Source organism: Jaculus jaculus, chromosome 7, assembly GCF_020740685.1.
Source record: "Jaculus jaculus isolate mJacJac1 chromosome 7, mJacJac1.mat.Y.cur, whole genome shotgun sequence".
Classification (NCBI taxonomy): domain Eukaryota; kingdom Metazoa; phylum Chordata; class Mammalia; order Rodentia; family Dipodidae; genus Jaculus; species Jaculus jaculus.
Genome location: NC_059108.1, coordinates 115,187,411 through 115,208,187, shown reverse-complemented (window position 1 = coordinate 115,208,187; position 20,777 = coordinate 115,187,411). Strand labels below are relative to the sequence as shown.

Sequence of the window (20,777 nt, the reverse complement as noted above, 5' to 3'; positions counted from 1 at the left end):
AATGTAAACAAAGAGCAGGCCCTCCCCCACCCGGCCTGGCTCCCCTCCCTCCCTCCTTCCCAGAGTTAGCGAAACAAACTGGGGAAAAGAGAGGGGGTGCGGGATGGGGGCAGTGGAAGGTGGAAGCCAAGTGGGTCATTAAAGAGGAGGCCAAAGAAACTGTGTGGCATTTGGGGAGCTTTGGGGGTGGAACTGGAGGGTGGTTGAAATTGTTACAAGCCGTGGAAGAGCCGGGGGTTAAGGCTGGGGTAAAATCCTCGCTGTCTGTGTGTTGAAATACAGAAATTCCTCTTTCTACTTTGCTGACCTAATTGCTTTGGAGGGAATTTGTGACAAGAATTGCAGAAGACATACCTTTTGTGTGTGTGTGTGTTTGGAATGAAACTTGGGAAAACAACAATTGTATAAGAAAGGGAAACTGTCATGGAGATTTCCACCATAATTCAGAATCTTTTAGTCATTCCACTACCTGGTGCTTAAAAAAAAAACTCTCTAGGCTAGGATGAAATTGATATAAAAATATTTAAAAGGAAACCTATAGTGCATGTTCATGGGCAAATTTGGACAGTGAAATAAATCTGTGTGATTTGGGCTGATTTCCAAACACGAGTTCACCAAAGAATTGATTATTCACAAAGGCAATTAAGGGCCACCAGGTATCAAATAAGCATTGAAAAAAACTTTGAAATAATGTGTCACCAGCATGATTCTAAAGTAGAATTAACTGAATAAATCTCCAGATTGTTGAAGCATAATGGCTACTTTAAAAATGTAACCACGAGGCAGCATGTAGATTTCAGTAAGCAGTACATGTAATTTTAAAGCTTGCACTTTTTTGGTCCTTCGGTTTTCTGCAAGCAAATGTCTTTAAAATTCTTTTATGTAAAGCTTAGTTCCTAGCAGTGTTACCCTGTATTCTTGAAATCACAGAAAGGGCATTTCTGCTTTTAGGCATTGTTTGAACTGGTGAGTGGGTTGAGAGATTTATAATTTAAATTCTTTTACTTCATTCCACTAACTAGTCCTTTCTTTTTACTCTTGGACCTGGGGGGTCATCAAATCAAAAGATAAAATTTGCTAACAATCTTGTCCAAATGCTGGTTGTAGACAGCTCCAAAGCTGGAGCAAGATGGAGCTGGAACTTAAGATGGAAAAAATCACGGAGTTTTCACTGAATTGCCACCCTGCTGGGCAGATTCTAGACCAAGGTGAGAGGTGTCCAGGGTGCAAAATTTAAGGAGGCATTCTATGCTGGGTCCTGTGTGCTTATTGGCGCTTGCGTGACCTTGATAGTGAGCGCCTCCTTAAGATCTGCACTCCAGGTGCTTTCTTAGTCTCTGGAGTCTGGCCCTGTGGGGACTGTAGGAACAGAAACTATGTCTAATGAGAATTATACCATCCAAAAGGTTTTGCAAGTCACAAGGGCATTTGCTTGCTTTTGGAAAAAATACCAGCTGGGCACAAAACCTTCCCCAACCTGTCCACCTAGATCTCTTTTCCTAGAAGGACAATTTGGGTTTTCAAGAATTCTCTGGATAAGGGACGCTGAACATAATGACAGCCATTTATAAAGCCCACATAGCCAAATCTGTTTGAATGATTTAGAAACCGGAAAGCAATCCATGCCCTGGACTTCCTGGGCCAGCTGACCGCTTTTTGTCTTCTGGGCTTTGGAACGTTCAGTTTTTATTTGGTTTGAACTTCGGCTTCTTCTTCTTTCCCCCCCCCCCCCCCATTAGAAATGTTAGCAGGCTTCTGACCCAAGGAGCACCTTCTAAGGACAGAGGAATTTATGAAAAGGACTCTAATGGAGACGGGAAAGGAAGTCCATCTCAAGTGATTTAAAGCTCTACTTCAAATGTAAGAATATGCAATCCGTTACACTAGGAAAAAAACTTTACAGACTACACAGCAATTACTTTCTCAGTGGAAGGTTGGTAGCTGTTTTACGGCATATGTGTGTGTGTGCGTGCATATGCAAGAGGAGTAACTAAATGCCAACAATATTTTATATTTTTAACCAAGGTCATTCTTTACCAGGACAATGAAGGTCTTGATTGATGGCTTGTCTCCGTGAGGAGCAGATTTTAAAAAATTCTAGTCATTTCTCTGCTGCCTTGTTTTAGCCTCCGTGGTGTGTGACATGATTGCCTACTGTCTCCCAGTTTTGGTATTTCTCAAGTTAAAAATCATTCATTCAGTTTCAAGCTACTTGTAAAGTAGGAAGGAGCTAGTCCAGTTTACTCATGGCCTCTACCATTTTCTGGTCTTGTTTACTAAAAAAAAAAAAAAAAATCTCAATTCTAAATGCAGCATATGAAAAAGGGCCTCAAATAAGATGGAAACCCCTTTTATGATAGTCAGTGTGTCAGGATGGCTTTGCAGTTTTAGAAAATAAGCATTCATTATCTGAGCCCAGACTTAGCCTTCCCAAATTGTTCCTGAAAACCACGAACACCACATTAAAAACGAGTGTCAGCTGGACAGAGGAGTGCTGTTCATGTGGGCATCTGCCGTGTGGGGCATGCTCATGTTGCCAATCTCTAGGTTGACATATATCATAATGTGTGTATGTATGTACGTGAATGCATACATACATACATTTGATGTGGCAGATGGTTATTAACCTACCAATAGCTTTAAAAAAAAATACCCCAAGAGACTACAAAGAAGGTTCACAGAGAAGTCTGATGCTGGTGAGACTATGTAGGTATGCCTGGTCACAGGAGTAAGACTAGAAAGAAAACAAAACTCTGAGATAGGAGCTCCCTTCATTAAGAAAGGTTGTCCGTCAAGTTGTTTTATTATTGTTGGCTTCTCCACACAGAATCACCAGCTTGCTCACTTAGAAACAGCAAGTTCCCAATCTACAGAGAAACCTACCATGGCAGTCTCTTAAATAAGTAAATAAACAGCATATATATGTTTTGTTTTTTTTTTTTAAAAAAAAACCTTTAAAGCAAAAGTTATACATATGTAACAGCGTCCTTTCGACATGAAATACCCACAGGAGGCCGGCGTGCAGTTCCTTCCCACAGGCATCTTTGCAGCCAAATCCTTCCGAAAAAGCAAAGAGAAGAGAACGTAGCCTTGGGTCAGGCCTCACCGCAGGGCTGGTGTTGAGGTCGCAGCGCACTGCTGGAGCCAGGCGGGTCGTGGGACAGACACGGCCACTGGAGCCTGCGGGTCCCTGGCCACCTGGCTTCTGCCGGCGCTGGATTTGCTGCTCGCATCCACTTTCCCTCCTTCATTTTGTGTATTTCATTTTCACACTGGGTTCTGTTTCTAAGCGTGCTGAGTGCGCAGCTCAGATGTCACACTCGCTGTCGCTGGACGTGATGGAGATGGCCGAAGTGGCCGCCTTGCTGGAAAGACTGGCAGCGGGGCTGGAGGCGACGCCCAGTATCTCCGGGGTGCCCTCGCCTTCGGCCCGAAGCGCCCGCCCGGAGCCCTGCGACAGGACCTGCTGCTGGAGTCTGCAGGGAAAAGGAGAGGTCACAGCGCATAGCGGAGCTTCTGCTAGCGGCCCACCGCCCCCCAACCCCTTCCTCGGACCCCCGACAAGGCGCCAAGGCAGGCGGGAAGGCGAGGCGCTGAAGGTTTTCGCCTCCACCTTCAGCCTTCTCTGGGCTCCTCAAATCTTTCTTAGTTGTTGCCCACCTTCGGGGGAAGGTTTGCTGAACTGTTGCGGTGGGGGGAAGCTGGGGAGTAGATGAGAAGGACGTGGGACTCCCTAACCACTGGTGCATCAATCTGCCTGGGACCCACGCTTGAGTCGGTTCCACCTGAAGCAAAAACTGTCTCCTGAAAGTGGCACGGGGAGTTTGGGCCTGAGAGGGCGAGGCTGGTAAGGCTGGCTGGTGGAGAACCACAGCTGCAGAATGAAAAGCCTTCGCGCTCCCCTGCCGCCCACCTCTAGCTTCTTAGTGGAGAGTCGACTTTCCACATCTTAAAAGCTGGAACCCTGCAAAACCGCTTTGAAAGCATTAGGGAAGAGGATGAACCCGATGTTTAAAAGAAGAGAGCCAACCCAGTTCCAAGGAGGCAGGCTTCACTTAAGAGCTTGCACTCGGGCTAACCAACCGTTCGACTTAGGCCTCGGGGGTCCCTAACTGTTTCTGGGAGTTTCATCTTTATTTCTCTCCCGTTTCAATGAAGCCTATGGTTTGGTGACCGGGTCAGCTGCTGAAGTGACCGCGAAGTCCCGGTGAGCTAGACAGAGGGCGAGGACCCAGAAGCACGCAAGGGAATCCTCCCGCGGGTGTCCAGAACGTCGTGGGCTCATAACCCGGAGACCTACTGCGCGCCCAGGCCCCAGCGGCCCGCCCTCGCCCGCTGCCCGGGTGCACGAAGCAAGGAGGCCTTCCCGTACCCACCTGTTCTTGGCTGCGGCCGCCCGGTCCCTTTGTCGTCGGTTTTTGAACCAGTTGCCCACCTGCGTGGGGGTCAGTCCGGTGGCTTGGGCCAGCTCACGCTTTTTGCTGGGGTTGGGGTAGGGGTCCTGCAGGTACCACTCCCGCAGCAGGTGCCGCGTGCGCTCCTTGAAGCAGTGCGTCTTCTGCTCGCCGTCCCAGATGGTCCTGGGCAGCGGGAACTTCTTCCTCACCCGGTACTTGTCCACCGGCCCCAGCGGCCGTCCGCGCAGCTTCTCGGCCTCCTGGTAGTGCGCTTCCAGCCACAGCGCCTGCAGCTTGGCATGCGACTCCTTGGTGAACTTGTGGTTTTCCAGGATGTGGTAGAGCTCGCGGTAGTTGCCGCCGTGGAAAGCCACGATGGCTCGCGCGCGCAGCACCGACTCGTTCTTGTTGAGAGCCTCGCAGGCCGCCGGGGCCACGGGCAGCGACCACAGGAAGCGACCCAGGCGCTCCACATCGCCGCTCTCTTCCAGGGTCTCGCATACCCCGGCCACTTGCTGGGGGCTGAAATTCAAGATGGGCAGCTGGAACATGGGGGCAGCGCCGGCGGCGGCGGCGGCGGCGGCGGCGGTGGCGGGGCGGCGGGAGCCACTGAGCCCGGGGCAGGCGGCACGCGCTGCAGATGCCCGCGGGCCCGGCGGGGATGCTCGCGGCTCAGCGCGGCTCAGAGCGGCGGCGGCGAGTGACAGGAGACGCGGGCGGCGAGGCTGGCCCTCGGCTGAGCTCCGCTGGGGCGCGCAGGCCAGCTAGCGGGCGCCGCTACTGGGGTGGGCGGATTGGCGGCTCGGGCGCCATGGAGACCCCCTGTCAGTCACGGGCCAGCTCTGCCAATCAAGGCTGCGACCAGCGCGCCCCGGCCGTTTCAGCACCTCCCAGTCCTCGACAGCGCCCGCCGATTGCCCATTGCCGAGGGGACTGTTCCACCGTGTTTCAACGGAACCCCGAGGATGGAAAAGACGGACGACTGGCTGGAACACCGGGGAAGAACAGCAGCCTTTCATTCTGCGCTCTCTCCCCCCACCCCCGGCCCCACCTTTCTTTTTCTCCCCCCCCCCCCCACCACCAAAGAGGCAGGGATGTTACTGGTATTCACTTTGGAGCCCTGCGATATCTTGAGTCTCCAGAGGACAAAGAGGGCAAAACAGAAATCTTACAAGAATTCGCAAGTTGAGTTGTGTGGAAGCAGCAAAGGCCGCGCCGAGCGCATGCACGGAAGGGCCAGGGAGGGGAAAGGGGGGTCTTCTTTCTCGTGTCTTCCAGGCCCTCGTCCCTGCAGGCCTCCCACTTCCCCACCCCCATTTCCAGCTGCCAAAGCAGCTGAGTGGGACGCCAATCTGGAGCTGAAGAACAGGACCAGGGGTCTGTAGACGAGGTCAGTTTGGACTCTATCCCCCCCCCTCTCCACTCCCTTCAAAGCCCTCCTCAGATAATTTTAAGCGCGAGCGAGCAAGACACACACTTGAGAACTTAGATGCCGACCACAAAGTCAGACCTCTCCCCCCCCCCCAAGAAAGGCAAGCTGTGTGAGTTCTCCCACACCAGGATTCTGCTTCCTCCTCCTCTCCAGTTTAATGGCCTTGAACAAATGCGCAGCCTGGTCACCTCTAGAGTGAGAAGTCAGTGGTAGGTCAGGACAGCAACTTAAAAGCGTATTTCAAAAGGTCCCTTAATTTTTTTTTTCTTTCTTTCTTTCTTTTTTTTTTTTTAGAACATCCATTTGCTAGTCTTCTGGTAGGGTGATTTTGTGTCGGCCCAGTGTTAGAACATACAACTCATAGAACATACAACTCGAATGGAAGATAGAAATCTTGGGCTTTTTATATTACAAGCAATCCAGCGAAAGTAAAATAGAGAAGAGGGGTTCCACAATGTGTGTGTTGTGGCTGTGTGTGTGGGGAAGGATGTAGGATAACTAGAAAGCCTCTTCCTAAGCCACTGGGCGCCCACCCCTCCTGCGGAGAGGAAGGGGTCTTATTGGCGCTCTACCTTCTGGCCAGTAGATTGAATTGGCAACTTTTATTGATTCCCAATTGACATCTACATCATACCGTTTTCCGAGGCCCTCCGTCCTGGAAACCCTGGTCTCGTCCAGGCCCTTTGAAGAGCGTTAGTTTTGTAGGAAGTAGAGGGGGTGTCCCAGAGAAACCTGTGCGAGGCTCACCTTTACCAGGGAATCGGATGGGAAGGCTCCCCACCGAACTGGCCTGAGCCTGGCTGGCTGTCTTTACTTTAGTATCAAGCACACTTTGTATGTGGCTTGTACAGATCGGGTAAATCAGACGGCAGATAGATAGCACAGATGGTTGGAGGTGTCGGGTCAGATCATGCTACGCCTGAGTGCAGGGCGAAGCTCGTTCTGACGGAAAACCCTGATATTATTTTCACAGTTCTTCACAGTTCACTCAATATATATATATATATATGTGTGTGTGTGTGTGTGTGTGTATATATATCGCAGAGGGCAAGAAAAGCGAAGCCCCGTAGCCATTTGCATCATTTCTGTAAGATTGCCAGCCTTCGCAACCAAAAGGCTTTTTTAGCGAGTTCATTTTCTTGAAATGAGACAGGACAGGGACGAAAAAATAATAAATAAATAAAGAGGGTGGCGGTAAGGATAATGACCACGCACAAGCCTTCTCTGGCTTGGAACGACGTCTGAATTAGCCAGAAGGGCAAATTTTGGTGAGAAATAGTGCATTACAGGGACTTAGAAACTCCTCAGCCAGAAGAGAAAATCTGCGGCAGGGAAAAATAAGCAAGCCTGTGGGCCTGGGACAGGGTAGGGCTGAAATGCATTCATGGAAGTCAAGTCTGTCCTGACTGGGCTTTACAGGGGATTCTTGATTCCTTTCTCTGGGTGACAGAAGGACATCACGCTGGTCCAGCCCTGGCAGAAAAGGCCGTGGCCTGCTCAGCGGGAGAGCTCAGCCCAGGAGGCTCAGCTGAGGCTGGAGGTGGCTCAGCCTGACCGTAGTGCATGGGGAGAGCTCTGACTCAAGACGCTGCATCTGGGAAATGGGAACATTTGTCCTGGAGGCCACTTCTTGAACAATATTAGCTTATGAGGACTCTTGGGGGATGGCTTGTTTGGGGTTCCTAGGCAGCTGAGACTCCGCCCTGGCTTGGCCTGTGTAAGACCCGTAAGAAATGGGTATGCATCGGGCATCATCTGATGCCCAGGCGGGAGGGGCCTAGAGATGCCTGGGGGCTGGGTCCTGTCTTGGCCACCGCCAGGGACTTCATTTAGAGCACCTTAGAATTATTGATTCATTAGCCTCACGTGGAGAAAAGCTGGAATAAATAAGTGGGCAGAGCCCTCATCCCCAGGAAGAACATCGTGGGGTTCTTAGAAAATAACCCTGTTGTGAAAACCTTCTGGACCCGCACCTCGCCTTTAAAGCATGTGCTCAGCTTAGCTCGGGTCTGTCAGACCCACTGCACCTTCGGGTTGGTGCTTTGTAACTTCAGGAAAAGATTTTTCTGTTTTTGAATCTATTTGGAGGCTTGTGCCAACCCTCAAGAGACACCATCACTCCCAACTCTTTACTGAGGTCACCCCATTCTTCTTTCACACTGAACGAAATGGAGAAACTGTAGCCGCAGCCCGTGGCCTGTTTTCACCTTTCTGCCACGGTTTGCAGGGAGTAGATAAGATGGAAGACCAAGAGCGAAGAGACTTCTATCCTGCTGTTTCTAGACAGTAAAAATTTAGTGAAAAAGCAGCAGAGGTGATGCCCAAGGGAAGATGTGGGGTCTGTCCGTTCAGATTTAGGCAGCGTCTTCCCGTACCTCCTCCCAGCTGTGAGGTAAAGGAGAGAAATCTGGGGCGGTCAGTAGTGATGCAGCTTAACCCCCGTGTGCAGCTGCTCTTGGTCCTTTAGCGCCCAGGGCTCCTGGAGCACACGCGCACTCTGCTCCACCTTCGCTCCCTTTTGCTACAGGTCTGCAGAGCTTAGAAGCCAACACATTCTTACTTCTGGGTCTCAATCTTGTCTTATCTTTCTCTTGCTTGTTCCTAACTCAAGTGCCTTAGGGGGAAAAAAAAATGTGGTGGGTTTTTTTTTTTCTGCACACAATTTTAAATAGTGAGGGATTTTTAAGAACGTGGTAATTGAATCAATCCAAATTCCTTGATAAAGACATTTGCACTGCCTGAGAGTCACAGGCTCGAAGACAATGAGGCCCCGGGTCTTTTGTGTGTTCATTTGGAAGAGGTTTTGTTTTCCCTTCCCAGCTGATTTCATATTTATATCTCTAAATTTTAAAATTTAAAAAAAATGTTTGAAATTAAAATTATTTGCAAAAATAACTACAAAATATTTCATTTTTAGTAATCTAGGGAGTTTACAAAAGTATTTTGTAGTCTTTGAGATGGCACTATTAAAATTTCACATTCTCATTTAGTGTTCTGGGTTTCAGGTAGATAAGGTCCACAGATAGACACATATTTGGTTCTGTATTTAGCAGTGCATCTCTTCAGATTATGGAATGAATCCCATATCTCATCTTAAAGTATTAGCCATTCCAAAACCTCCCAAGGTAGGTTGTTGTAGTTTTGAGGTGCATTTCTCCTGGGATACACCTTGTAACAACAACAGAATGTACGCCTTTTTATGGCCTGCTCCTGAGAATGACTGCCACTTAAGAAATGTCTTGTAGATGTCCTAGTACTGTCAAATTGACTGGCAAGAAAGACATTAGAGTGAAAGTATTGGCCTGATTTTAGGAGATCAGGATATTTTCTTGTTACTTTGTTGTGCTTCACCAGCTGTGGGTTAAATGACATTTTAAATGATGCAAAATTCCTCACTACCCTATTGCATCGCTTGCTTAGAGATATGTATGTAAGTATCAGTGGAAGCTTGTCTGAGAACTAATGCTTAGCTATGTGACCAGCCTGTCACTTATAAATTCTTATCAGTAATGAAACATGAATTAAATGACTGAAAGTGATTAATTCATAGTTCTCTGCCGGAACTTTAAAACAATATTATTTATGTATTTGAGAGAGAGAGAGAGATAAAGAGAGAGAATGGACATGTCAGGGCCTCCAGACACTGCAAAGGAGCTCCAGATGCATCTGCCACCTTGTGCATCTGGCTTTATGTGGGTCCTGGGGAATTTGCTGGCAAGCATCTTAACCATTAAGCCATCTCTCCAGCCCTTTTCTGGAACTCCCTCATCCATAAGTGTGCTTTTATTTTTTAAATCATTTTCAAATTCAAGATCAAAGTATCTTTCTACAATACACAGACATCTTAAAGTCCAACATTATGTAACATTTGACTAACTCCTACATCTTTTCTACATACTGTAAAGTCAAATAGCACTAGTTACTTCTAATAAATACCTTAAACTCTCTGACTTGATTTAGTTGGTTAGTAGAAAATACTTTTTAAAAATTGCATTATAGAAAACATACTCTCCAGCCATGGTGGCATCCACCTTTAATCCCAGCACTTGGAAGGCAGAGGTAGGAGGATCGCCATGAGTTCAAGGCCAGCCTGAGACTACATAGTGAATTCCAGGTCAGCCTGGGGTAGAGTGAGACCCTACCTTGAAACATATTTATATATGTTCACGAGTTGGGAAGATGGTGCAGTGGGTAAGAGCATGTACTGCACAAGCATGAGTTCAATCCCTGGCACCCACATAATAATTGTACACCTAGTCCTGGTGCTGAGGGAGGCACAGATGGGAGGACCTCTGGGACTCACTAGTCATAGGACAAGCTCCAGTTCCAGTGACAGACTCTGTCACAAGAAAATGAGGTGGAAGAGAAATAGAGGGAAGACACCTGACATTCACCTTTGGCCTCTGCTGCATGCACACATGTGCACGTACACACACACACACACACACACACACACACACACACACACACACGGGCATATTACTTTTCAAAGCAGTAATCCACAGCTGAGGTCAGTCTTGTCAAACCCCTTCTTCCAGGAGACACGTGCCAATATCTAAAGACATTTTTGGTCATCACAATGGTCACTTCATGGGTATGAGCCAGAGATTCTGCTAAACATCCTAACACTAGAACAGAACAGCTTCAAAAACCCCCGTGTCAAGGGATCTCAGAAAACAAAGAATAAGGCCCATGCTAAGACAACTTGCTAATCTTCTGCGTGCTCTAGAGGTGAAGATTTTTCATTTCACTTTGTGTCTAGGCCATACTAATAAAATCAGTTTATAAATTTTTTCTTAAAAATTACTATAATTGGGTCTGTTAGTCAAATGTATCTATCTATACATATCCATATCCATATATCTCAATTAGCAGATTTTTTTTCTTTTCATCATTATGGAATCTATGTTCTTGAAATAACTGGTAGGGGAGACATCAATGGTTGTCTGTCTGTCTCCATTTTACAAATGGATAAAATATGAAGACTGAATCCATAAACAGTAATCTATATCACATGACTCATTAGAGGCAGGGGTAGATGTCAAACATATTCAAACTTCTATCCATTATGTACCTTGTTTTCCTCACTCAAGGAAGATGGTTTAATTCTAGTTGAGTTTGAAAGCAGAGATCTGACTCACACAGACATGTGCTGCTGCCTACCACATGTCAGGTTATGTTTCATGATGCTATGACTCCAGAGTTTGGAGCTCTTTAGTCACAGGTCTCAGGGAGATTTAAACTGTCTTGGGGCCTTGTCAGGTGATGTAACCTTTGTATCCTCTAAAGAGCCCCTAAGTCAAAATGTGGCTCTGGGACATCCATTGTCATCTTTGGGGACTGGAAACTATTAGAGTCTGGGGCTGGCACTATTGAAGACCCTTTCCTGAGTCAGCACACTGCCCTCTTACAGGAAAAATGGAACTGAATGCAGCCTGTGGGGGTGAGGAGATTGGACTTGAGGTGTTGTAAGGCTGGGTTTAAGTGAAAAAACTCTGAACTCTTTTGTTAGGTCTTTCAAAAGAATAACAGTGATGCTCGCAAGCATTTCTATAATTAACAGGCTGTCAACATTTCTATTATGACCACAGAAGTCTATTACAGACCTCAGAATTGTGATAAATGTTTCTTTAGGTCTCAAATGTTAGCCTTCATCTTCTTTTCAGCCTAAGGGCAATTTTTGAAACCAATTTTGTTTCAATCATTTTGGATCAGTTGTGTGGTAATTTTGGAAGTGCAGATGCTCTGGGCCCACCTATTGAAATAAAGATTTTTAAATGGAAACACAGAGAGGAGGCTGCTTAAGCCCCAGTGGGGACCAGCTGCGAAGCTCTGGCAGGGAATTATATAGGCAGACAGTGGCAATAGAATTGGCAAAAATTAAGGGATGCAGAAATGTATGTTTTGTTAACAGCAGACTTCCCCCCCAAGTCTTTCAAACAACACAATTTTAAGCCCTCTTTTATACTGCTTCATATTTCATATTCTTACCTTCTCTGTTTTGCCTTAGTTTAGGTGAAATTAATGTAATATAATTTATCATAACAGGTATTAAAAATTGGGCTGAAATTATTTTTGAAACTGTAACATTTAATTTTTGAACTTCTATAAGTTTTCTTTTATATTTCTCATTTCCTTTCAACTTCTTTACTTTCTTACCCCTATGAATCTTTTTATGGTCTCTGTTATCTTATTTCTTAATGACTCATAATTATTTCTCTGTATTTATATACATTATCTCTTTTTTACTTGTTTTAATTTTTTTTAATCTTATTATTTATTTATTTGAGAGAAAGAGAGAGAGAGAGAGGCAGAGAGAGGATAGATGTGCCAGGGTCTTTAGCTTCTGCAAATGAACTCCACATGCATGCACCACCTTGTGCATAAGGTTTAAGTGGGTCCTGGGAAATTGAACCTGGATCCTTTGGCTTTTCAGACAAGCATGTTAATTGCTAAATTATATCTCCAGCCCTATTTTGTAGACTTTTATTTGTTTATTAAAGAAATATAGAGATTGAGAGAGAGAGATAAAGAGAGAGAATGGGCATGCTAGGGCCTCTAGCCACTGCAAACGGAACTCCAGATGCAGGTACCACCTTGTGGATCCAAACCTGGATTCTTAGGCTTCACAGGCAAGCACTTTACTAATTCATCTCTCTAGCCCCTCTTTTTTGTTTTGGTTTTCTGAGATAGGTTTTCACTCTAGTTCAGACTGACCTGGAATTCACTACGTAGTGCCAGGGTGAACTGGAACTCACAGAGATCCTCCTACCTCTGCCTCCCAAGAACTGGGATTAAAGGAATGCACCACCACTTTTCCCCACTAATTTTGATGAATGCGTTCTACTTCCTAGTCTCCATTACAAAATACCTCATCAATAGACTACAAAAGTGCTCATTCCTGAAAGATTGGGAGGTGGCCTTCAGAGAAGAGAAAAGAGAAGTAGAGCCCCTATAATGATACCTCAAGGCACTCATGCTTCCCAAACTAACTTTATAACAGCAGATAAAATAGTTTTCTGGTGAAAACAAAAGTGTGAGTTAAAATGACCATTAAACTGTTAGGGTTAAAATAGTGAGTTTGGAATACTGAAGAAAGTAAATAAAGAGGCTCACAGCTGACTATCAGACAGCTACACTGTGGTAGTTTGAATAAATGCCCCCCAATAGATTCAGGAGTTTTTTAAAACTTCATAGATTTCCAGCCATCTTGTTGAAGGAGGTGTCACTGGGCAGTCCAGCCATAAGGTGTGGTGGTGGATTTGAAATTTCAATCCAAACATATGCAAAGTGCCTGGTTCCACCTGGAGTTCCTGAAGTGTGTGCTCTGTGGCTTTTGGGCTTGTGGTTTCTTGCTCTCTGCTTGGACCTGTGAAAGCAGGGCCAGCTTCTTCTGCCATTATATAATGCCCTCTGGATCTGTAAGCTTCAATAAATACCTCTTCTATAACTGTGCCTGGTCTGAAAAATTCATCTCAGCAAACCTGAAGCTGTCTACTCGACACACTGATCAAATAAAAGGGACAGGGCTTTGGGAAAAAGAACAAAGCCAGTCTTGGCTTCTCCAACTGGTACCCGTGAAGTTCCTCCACCACCCAGCTCCTGAACACAAGCGAGGCCCTTTCACATACTATTGCATCTATTGTATCTAACTGCAACAGACTAAAATTTAAGAATGGCTTTTAAGAAAGCCTCCACCTATTCAGGAATGAGGCCAACTCAGATCACCCCATAGACAAGAAGTCAACCAAGGAAAACTGTCATTACATCTTGGTAACTGTGTCTGCCAATGATTAGAATGTCCCTTTGTGTTTAAGTGTCCTTGACCTGCAATTAGGTTGTTTCCAGTATATCGGAAACTAAGGCACCAGAGCATTTGCCCACACATGTACACTAACAGAGGGTCTGAATCCTCACAAGACCTGACATCATTACACTATCATTCACAGTGTGGGCTTGATACCCCTCCCTTTTGTGGAAGTCATAGGAGAAATACCCTAAAAGGATGATTTGCTCCCTCATGATTAAGGACTGGAAAAGGGTCACTGGATCACACGAGAATACCACCCACCTCATATATATTTATAAGAATTTCTCTAAAATCTGCAACACAGAACACATTAAGACGTTCCCCACTTTGGGACAGCCCAGCCCACTCCAACCTTTGCTTCTGCTGCTCTGCTAAATAAATTTCTGCTCAAAAATTCATTCCTTCAAGGAGATAAAAGCCAAGAAACCCCTGCAGCATCCACAACAAATGTAGATACCAGGCAGGACTTTATATATATTTAAGTTTAAATCATTATACTAGCTGCCACATTTTTGTGCCAATTTTCTTATCTAATAAGTGGTATAATATTTAGGTGGTAGTTACAGGGATTAAAGGCGATATGAATGACATTCTTTGCATGGTGCCCAACACAGTAAATTTCAACAGGTATTAGTTTCCCTCTTATGAGCAACTGTCCACTTTCTCTCTTGGGTTTTCTGTATAATCTACAGATAACATAATGCCTCACTTTCCATCTTGTCTTTGGTTTCATCATCCTTTGGTGCTCAATTTGGATTCCTTGAAACTCTTGAAGCCATAGGCTCCTTTGAAGTAGGCCTTCCTATTCCACAGAGCATATCATTGTAATACATTAATGTTTTAGATGTCAATAGATTGCATATATGAATTTCCTAAGATGCTTGTTGTGTTTGTTTTCTGTGGTTCATGTAACAAGTTACTACAAACTTGATGGTTTGAAAAACAGAAGGTGTTCTCTCCCAAATCTGGAGGCTAAGCTCTGAATCAGTGTTTGCAGGCCAGGGCACTTTCCAGAAGCTGTCGGGATTCTTCCTTCCTGCAGCTTCTTTGGGTGCTAGATACATCCCTCCAGTCTTCACATCACCTTCTTTGTGTGCACATGAAAACTATTTCTGTTCATATTTCTTTAAAAAAAATTTTGTTTATTTTTATTTATTTATTTGAGAGCAACAGACACAGAGAGAAAGAGGCAGTTAGAGAGAGAGAATGGGTGCGCCAGGGCATCCAGCCATTGCAAACAAACTCCAGACATATGTGCCCCCTTGTGCATCTGGCTAACGTGGGTTCTAGGGAATCGAGCCTCGAACTGGGGTCCTCAGGCTTCACAGGCAAGCACTTAACCACTAAGCCATCTCTCCAGCCCGTGTTTGTATTTCATAAGGATCCCCGTGACTGCATTACGGAGGTGCCTCTTTGTAAAATCCTAAACTCAATCACATCTTAAAAAAAAAATAGTTATACAGTGCTCACTTGTAAATCAGGTCCTGCCCTGTGTTGGGCAATAGCTGCCTGGAGAGAGCTGTTTCTCTGACAAGACGAAGTAGATATTTTATATCAGGGGTCAACACTACCACTCATAGACCAAGCTTTTCCTAGTCATTTTATTGTATGGTACAAACTAAAAATGGTTTTCTCTTTTTTAAGAGGTTATAAAAGAATACATGACAGAGACCATAAGTAGGTATAAAACCTAAAATTTTTACTGTATAGTCCTTTGGAGAAAGCTTGTTCACTTGTTTTATATCATTATCTATGAGATTAACAAAAAATTTTGCCTTTGTGAAGAAAGTTTAAAAAAAAAGCTTGGTTAAGGGAAAAGGAGATACATTGCTTTTTCATACAATCCTATAACCTTGGCATTGCAAAAATAACCACCTTTTAAGAAAATAAACTTTAAGTCACCAAAAAAAAATAGTTATGTATACAGTATGTATACAGTCATGTTGATACCATTGTTAGCCTCCTCCCTGTCTTCCCCCCTTTGCAGGGACACTCCTAGTTGGGGAATACGAGTTGTGTATTGTGGGGTTAGCTATCAGTTATGGGTAAAAGGCTATTTCTCTGTGCATAATGACCCAACGTGTGGTTCTAACATTCTTTCCTCTCCCTCTTTCACAAATTTCCCTAAGCCATGTTGGATTCGTTTTAGGTCTACTTCAGTGATGAGGTTTTGGGAGCCTCTGTGTCTCTGGTTTGGTAGGAGTTGAGTGTTCTCTGTGTCTATCTTCACCCTTGTTCTGGTACCAGGTTCACCAAGAAAGCAGCACTCTTGCTCATTTCTCCAATTGTCATTTTGAGGTGTGATGGGCTGGTTCTCTCCTTAGGATCTGCATCCATCTGGAAAAGAGAAGCAAATTCTTCAATGGAGAGTGAAGTTAGTACCAGATAACCATTGTTTTGTTAGAGAGAAGTTAATAGGTGTAGGCCCTCTTGTAGCCCATGATTGATAGGAACTTGACAATGGAGAACAGGCTTGATTTTTGGATATGGTTCTGACTTGTTTCCCAGCTCCAGCTATAGATTCTGTTCCACTGAGCAGATCAATTAGCCAAATCAAGAGCACCCACCATGACTATGTGCCACTACTGCACTTGTGTGAGCATCACGTCAGGTTGTTTGCTGCTGAGTAGCTTAGAGCATGAGTTGCTTGGACAGATGTTGGTCATTTTCCCCCAGTTGCTCATGCAGCACCTTCTGGCACTACACAATCTAACTGTCTGGGTGCTGATTCTCTTCCAGATTCCAGCCAGGTCACTCTATGTTCCATACCAACAGCATATGGTGTCTTCAGCAGTAGTTTCTTACTATTAACCTTTGGTGGGTCATCAAGTACTCTGACAGAAATTTGTCTTCTTTTGGGAAACCTTGTAGGTTTCTCTGATCAACAACTCATTGCAGATGTTAGGCATTGCTGGTACTGGGAGTTACAGGTCAGAGCCAAAGAAAAAAAGGGAGAAAAGATAGGTAATATAAAAGAGATAGTGAGAAGAGAGAGAAGAGGGAGGGAGGGAGGGAGAGAGAGAGAGAAACAGGGAAAGATTAAGGTCAGTCTTCACCATACCCTCTCCAGGGCCTTGTGATTCACATATTCCCTCTAAGGACCTGATGAAGGTTCAACCATTTAGTCAGTCTTTTAGGATGTAGAATTTTATGGTACCATTGCCATTTGGGTCCAGTTTTGTGTCATCCACCCCCACCCTTGCCCTCCCCTCCTGCCCCTGTTGTCCGGTCCTCGAGATGCTTATTAGGTATGTCAGCATCTCGGGTAGTCAATAATATATTTTTGCCATATGAAGTAGCAGCCACAGATTTCAGGGATCAAGAAGTAAACTTACTGGTGGCAGCCTTCTAATCCTCCCAAATTATGTGACAAATATACCTGTTGTGTAGCAACGTTTTCTGAATTGAAACATTTCCTTCTTGAAGGAGGCTCCTTTAGGAAGTTCCAAATTGAAATATAGGCTCCTGAAGACTTTGGAAATGTCCAGTTCTGTTAAGGCTCAAGAAGTAAACATGGGACAGGATGTAAACACCCAACATATCTCAGGAAGTTCCTGAAAACTACAAGAATTACAAGGCCCATCTCCAAGGTTATGTCAGAGCTGTCCCCTGTGCTCCAGTGGGTTTTTTGAGGGTGCAGCTGCCTTTGAGTCACCCAAGTTCCTGCAGGTTACCCTTCACCCATGCTACTGTAAGAAACTCCAATAAACTCATGGGTTCATGAAGCTAGACTTGGGAGGGGTAGTTTTGGTTCTAGGTGTTCTACCTGGGGTGAACAGATGTTATATATTCACCAGCAAATGTCAACAGGACAATGACAGTCTCAAATATTTTTTGGAAGTAGGCTGACAAAATAGAACATTGTAAGTGGTCAGTTTAAAAGTAGGAAAGCAAGCTGGACATTGCAGTGCACACCTTTAATCCCAGCACTCAGGAGGCAGAGGTAGGAGGATTGCCGTGAGCTCAAGACCACCCTGAGACTACATAGTGAATACCAGATCAGCCTGAGCTAGAGTGAGACCCTACCTCGAAAAAAAAAAAAAATAGAAAAGCAATTCTTTTCACTTTGATTTTATAAATTATACACTTTCACTTCAAGTTCTTGCATGTCACTATTGGGAAGAAGACAATCAGAAGTGAATTTTCATTGATTTCTTTATTTTATTTGAAATAGTCAATTTTATCCTTAAAGCTTTCCTTGACATAATAATTGAAATGAAGAACTAAAAATAGTAGACTTATGTCATAGGACATAATAAATGAAAGGAGATTCCAGCTCTCTTCTCATGTTTTATTCTAATAGAGAACGAAAACATGCTATCTTGCTGAGATGCAATTCACAAATTTAAGAAAAAATTTACAGTTTATAGTTTATTTCAAAGTTGAAATAGAACTCTTTCCTCCTTTTAGTGCTGATCTAATAGTGATATTTATTGTTGTGACAAAGGGGTCAGAAGAATCTTGTGACAACATTTTATATAAAATTTTTTCCATACTTCAATATACAGCATCGAGCTGTTATGTGTATTTAGGAAATGACCTTGTCAGCTAAGATTCTTCTTATTTTACCTAGTCTTTTATTTCCATTTTATTAGAGAGGTAGAAATTATTAGAGCAATAATACTTCTATTTGGATTTTACCATGTGGAAAATAACTAGATGTCAAAAAATGAATCAGGGCTGGAGAGATGGCTTAGCGGGTAAGCGCTTGCCTGTGAAGCCTAAGGACCCTGGTTCAAGGCTCGGTTCCCCAGGTCCCACGTTAGCCAGATGCACAAGGGGGCGCACGCGTCTGGAGTTCGTTTGCAGAGGCTGGAAGCCCTGGCGTGCCCATTCTCTCTCTCTCCCTCTATCTGTCTTTCTCTCTGTGTCTGTCTCTCTCAAATAAATAAAAAAAAAATGAATCAAATCTATCTTTTGATTTAAGAGTGTTCCCTTGAGGCTGGAAAGATGGCTAGGTGGTTAAAGGCACTTGCTTATAAAGCCTGATGGCCTGTGTTCAATTCCCCAGTACTTACATAAAGTCAGATGCACAAAGTTGCACACATGTATGCAGTTTGTTTAAAGTGACAGGAAGCCCTAGTGCACCCATGCTCTCTCTATCTCTCTCTATAATAAATAAATACAAATTTTGAAAAATAAAGAGTCCTTGGTATGGTGATACACACCTTTAATCAAGAGGCAGGGGTAGGAGGATTGCAGTGAGTTTGAGATCACCCTGAGACTACATAGTGAATTCTAGGTCAGCCCCAGATAGAGTGAGACCCTACCTTGGAAAAGCAAAGAAAAAAAAAAAAAAGTCCTTGAAGCACAATTCAGAGTTGACTCCTTTTTTTCCCTGTCATATATGTAGTGATTTCTCATTTTCACTTCCTTATTTTTTACTATTAGTTTATTTGCACATATGTGTGTGGGGCACATACAAGGGTCTCTTGCCACTGCAAATAAAGGCCAGACACTAATTCCACATTTTTGTACAGGTGGGTGACTGTAGCATTGAACCAAGATGTCAGGTTTTACAAACAAGTGCCTTTTGCTACTAAGCTATCATCCCAGCTCCTATTTTCTTAGTTTCCCTGTTTTATAAAGTATTCTACATGACAGCTATTGTCTTTAACTAGGACACTTAGTATTTTCTCTCATCAAGATTTATGACATTCCTACGTTCCTCATTCTAATCACCCAAATGGGATCCTATTTTTCATTGACACCCCCTCCCCCCGGTTTTCTTCTCCTCTGTTATTCCAGACTGTGTTCTAACTTGTGTCATATCTACAATTGTCCATTTAGTGTATTCCCTCTGTTTCACATTTCTAGACAGTCTAGAATGTATATATTCATCTCCATATCTCCATTTTTCACTTCACTCTGCTTCATTTATTGGTGTTTAGATTTTTTTTTTTTTCATTTGGAGTGATTGTTTCTTTTATTCTTCTGGAAATACTTTTCATTTATTTACTTATTTGAGAGAGAGAGAGAAGGGGAGAGAGAAAGAGAGAGAGAGAGAGAGAGAGAGGAAGGCAAATAGAGAGAACGGGTGCATCCAGCCACTGCAAATGAACTCCAGACGCATGTGCCACCTTGTGCATCTGGCTTATGTGGGGCCCTGAGGAATTGAACCTAGGTGGTTTAGTTTTGCAGGCAAATGCCTTAACCACTAGGCAACTCTCCAGCCCTGGAAATGCTTTTTTGTTTCTCTGTTTTAAAAATGTTTTTATTTAATTAATTTATTTAGAGATAGAGAGAGTGGAGGAAGTGGAGAGAGGAGAGAAAGAAAGAGGGAGAGAGAGACTGAATGAATGGGCACGCCAGGGCATCTTGCCACTGCAAAGGACCTCCAGACACATGTACCACTTTATGAATCTGGCTTTTTATGGGTACTGAGGAATTGAACTCAGGCTGCCAGGCTTTGCAAGCAAGTGCCTTTAACTGCTGAACCATCTCCTGCCTTGTTTCTCTTCTTATGAAAGCTACATCATCACATTGAAAAAAAAAAATCCAAACAATAAGGTTACATGGAGTTGAAAGTGAAAAGCTTTTGTGGTACTTTAATTTAGATATACTCAGTACCTATGAAAGTTAGATGTGTGTCCATAGTTTTTTCTCAATGTATAGAGAGAACACTTTTATCCCTCTGACAGAACTGCCACCATAGTCTTCATACTGTCTTGTATGTCTTAAACCTTTCTTCATGATCCTATTTTGTGGGCTGTATTCTGACACTAAATACATGTTCTCATTTTGAATGGTTGTATTTGTGTTCTATAGCATAAATATATAACTTATTTAACTAGTTCCCACTGATTTTTGTTTAATTTAGTTACAGTTTTTATCATTGTAGACAATGGACATCTTTACACATTGTCCAATTGTTTTCTTCAAATTCTTTTTTTTTCTTTCTTTTCTTTTTCTTTCTTTCTTTTTGTTTTTGTTTTTGTTTTTTCGAGGTAGGGTCTCACTTTAGCCCAGGCTGACCAGGAATTCACTATGGAGTCTCAGGGTGGCCTTGAATTCATGACGATTCTTCTACCTCTGCCTCCTGAGTGCTGGGATTAAAGGTGTGCGCCACCATCCCCGGCTCCTTCAAATTCTTGAACATAAGATGGAGGGACCAAAGGGAATGCACGTTTTATTTGTT

At 44.1% G+C, this 20,777-nt stretch overlaps 1 protein-coding gene across 1 annotated transcript; it reads right to left on the bottom strand.

Moving 5' to 3' along the window:
- Positions 1–3,307: 3,307 nt before the first annotated feature.
- Six6 (SIX homeobox 6) lies at positions 3,308–4,972 on the bottom strand. The gene is made up of 2 exons (XM_004649238.3): positions 4,377–4,972; positions 3,308–3,476 (listed from the first exon to the last, which is right to left on the bottom strand). The coding sequence occupies exons 1-2, from the start codon at positions 4,946–4,948 to the stop codon at positions 3,308–3,310; spliced, it is 741 nt and encodes a 246-aa protein (XP_004649295.1). The 5' UTR covers positions 4,949–4,972.
- Between the last annotated feature and the right edge of the window lie 15,805 nt (positions 4,973–20,777).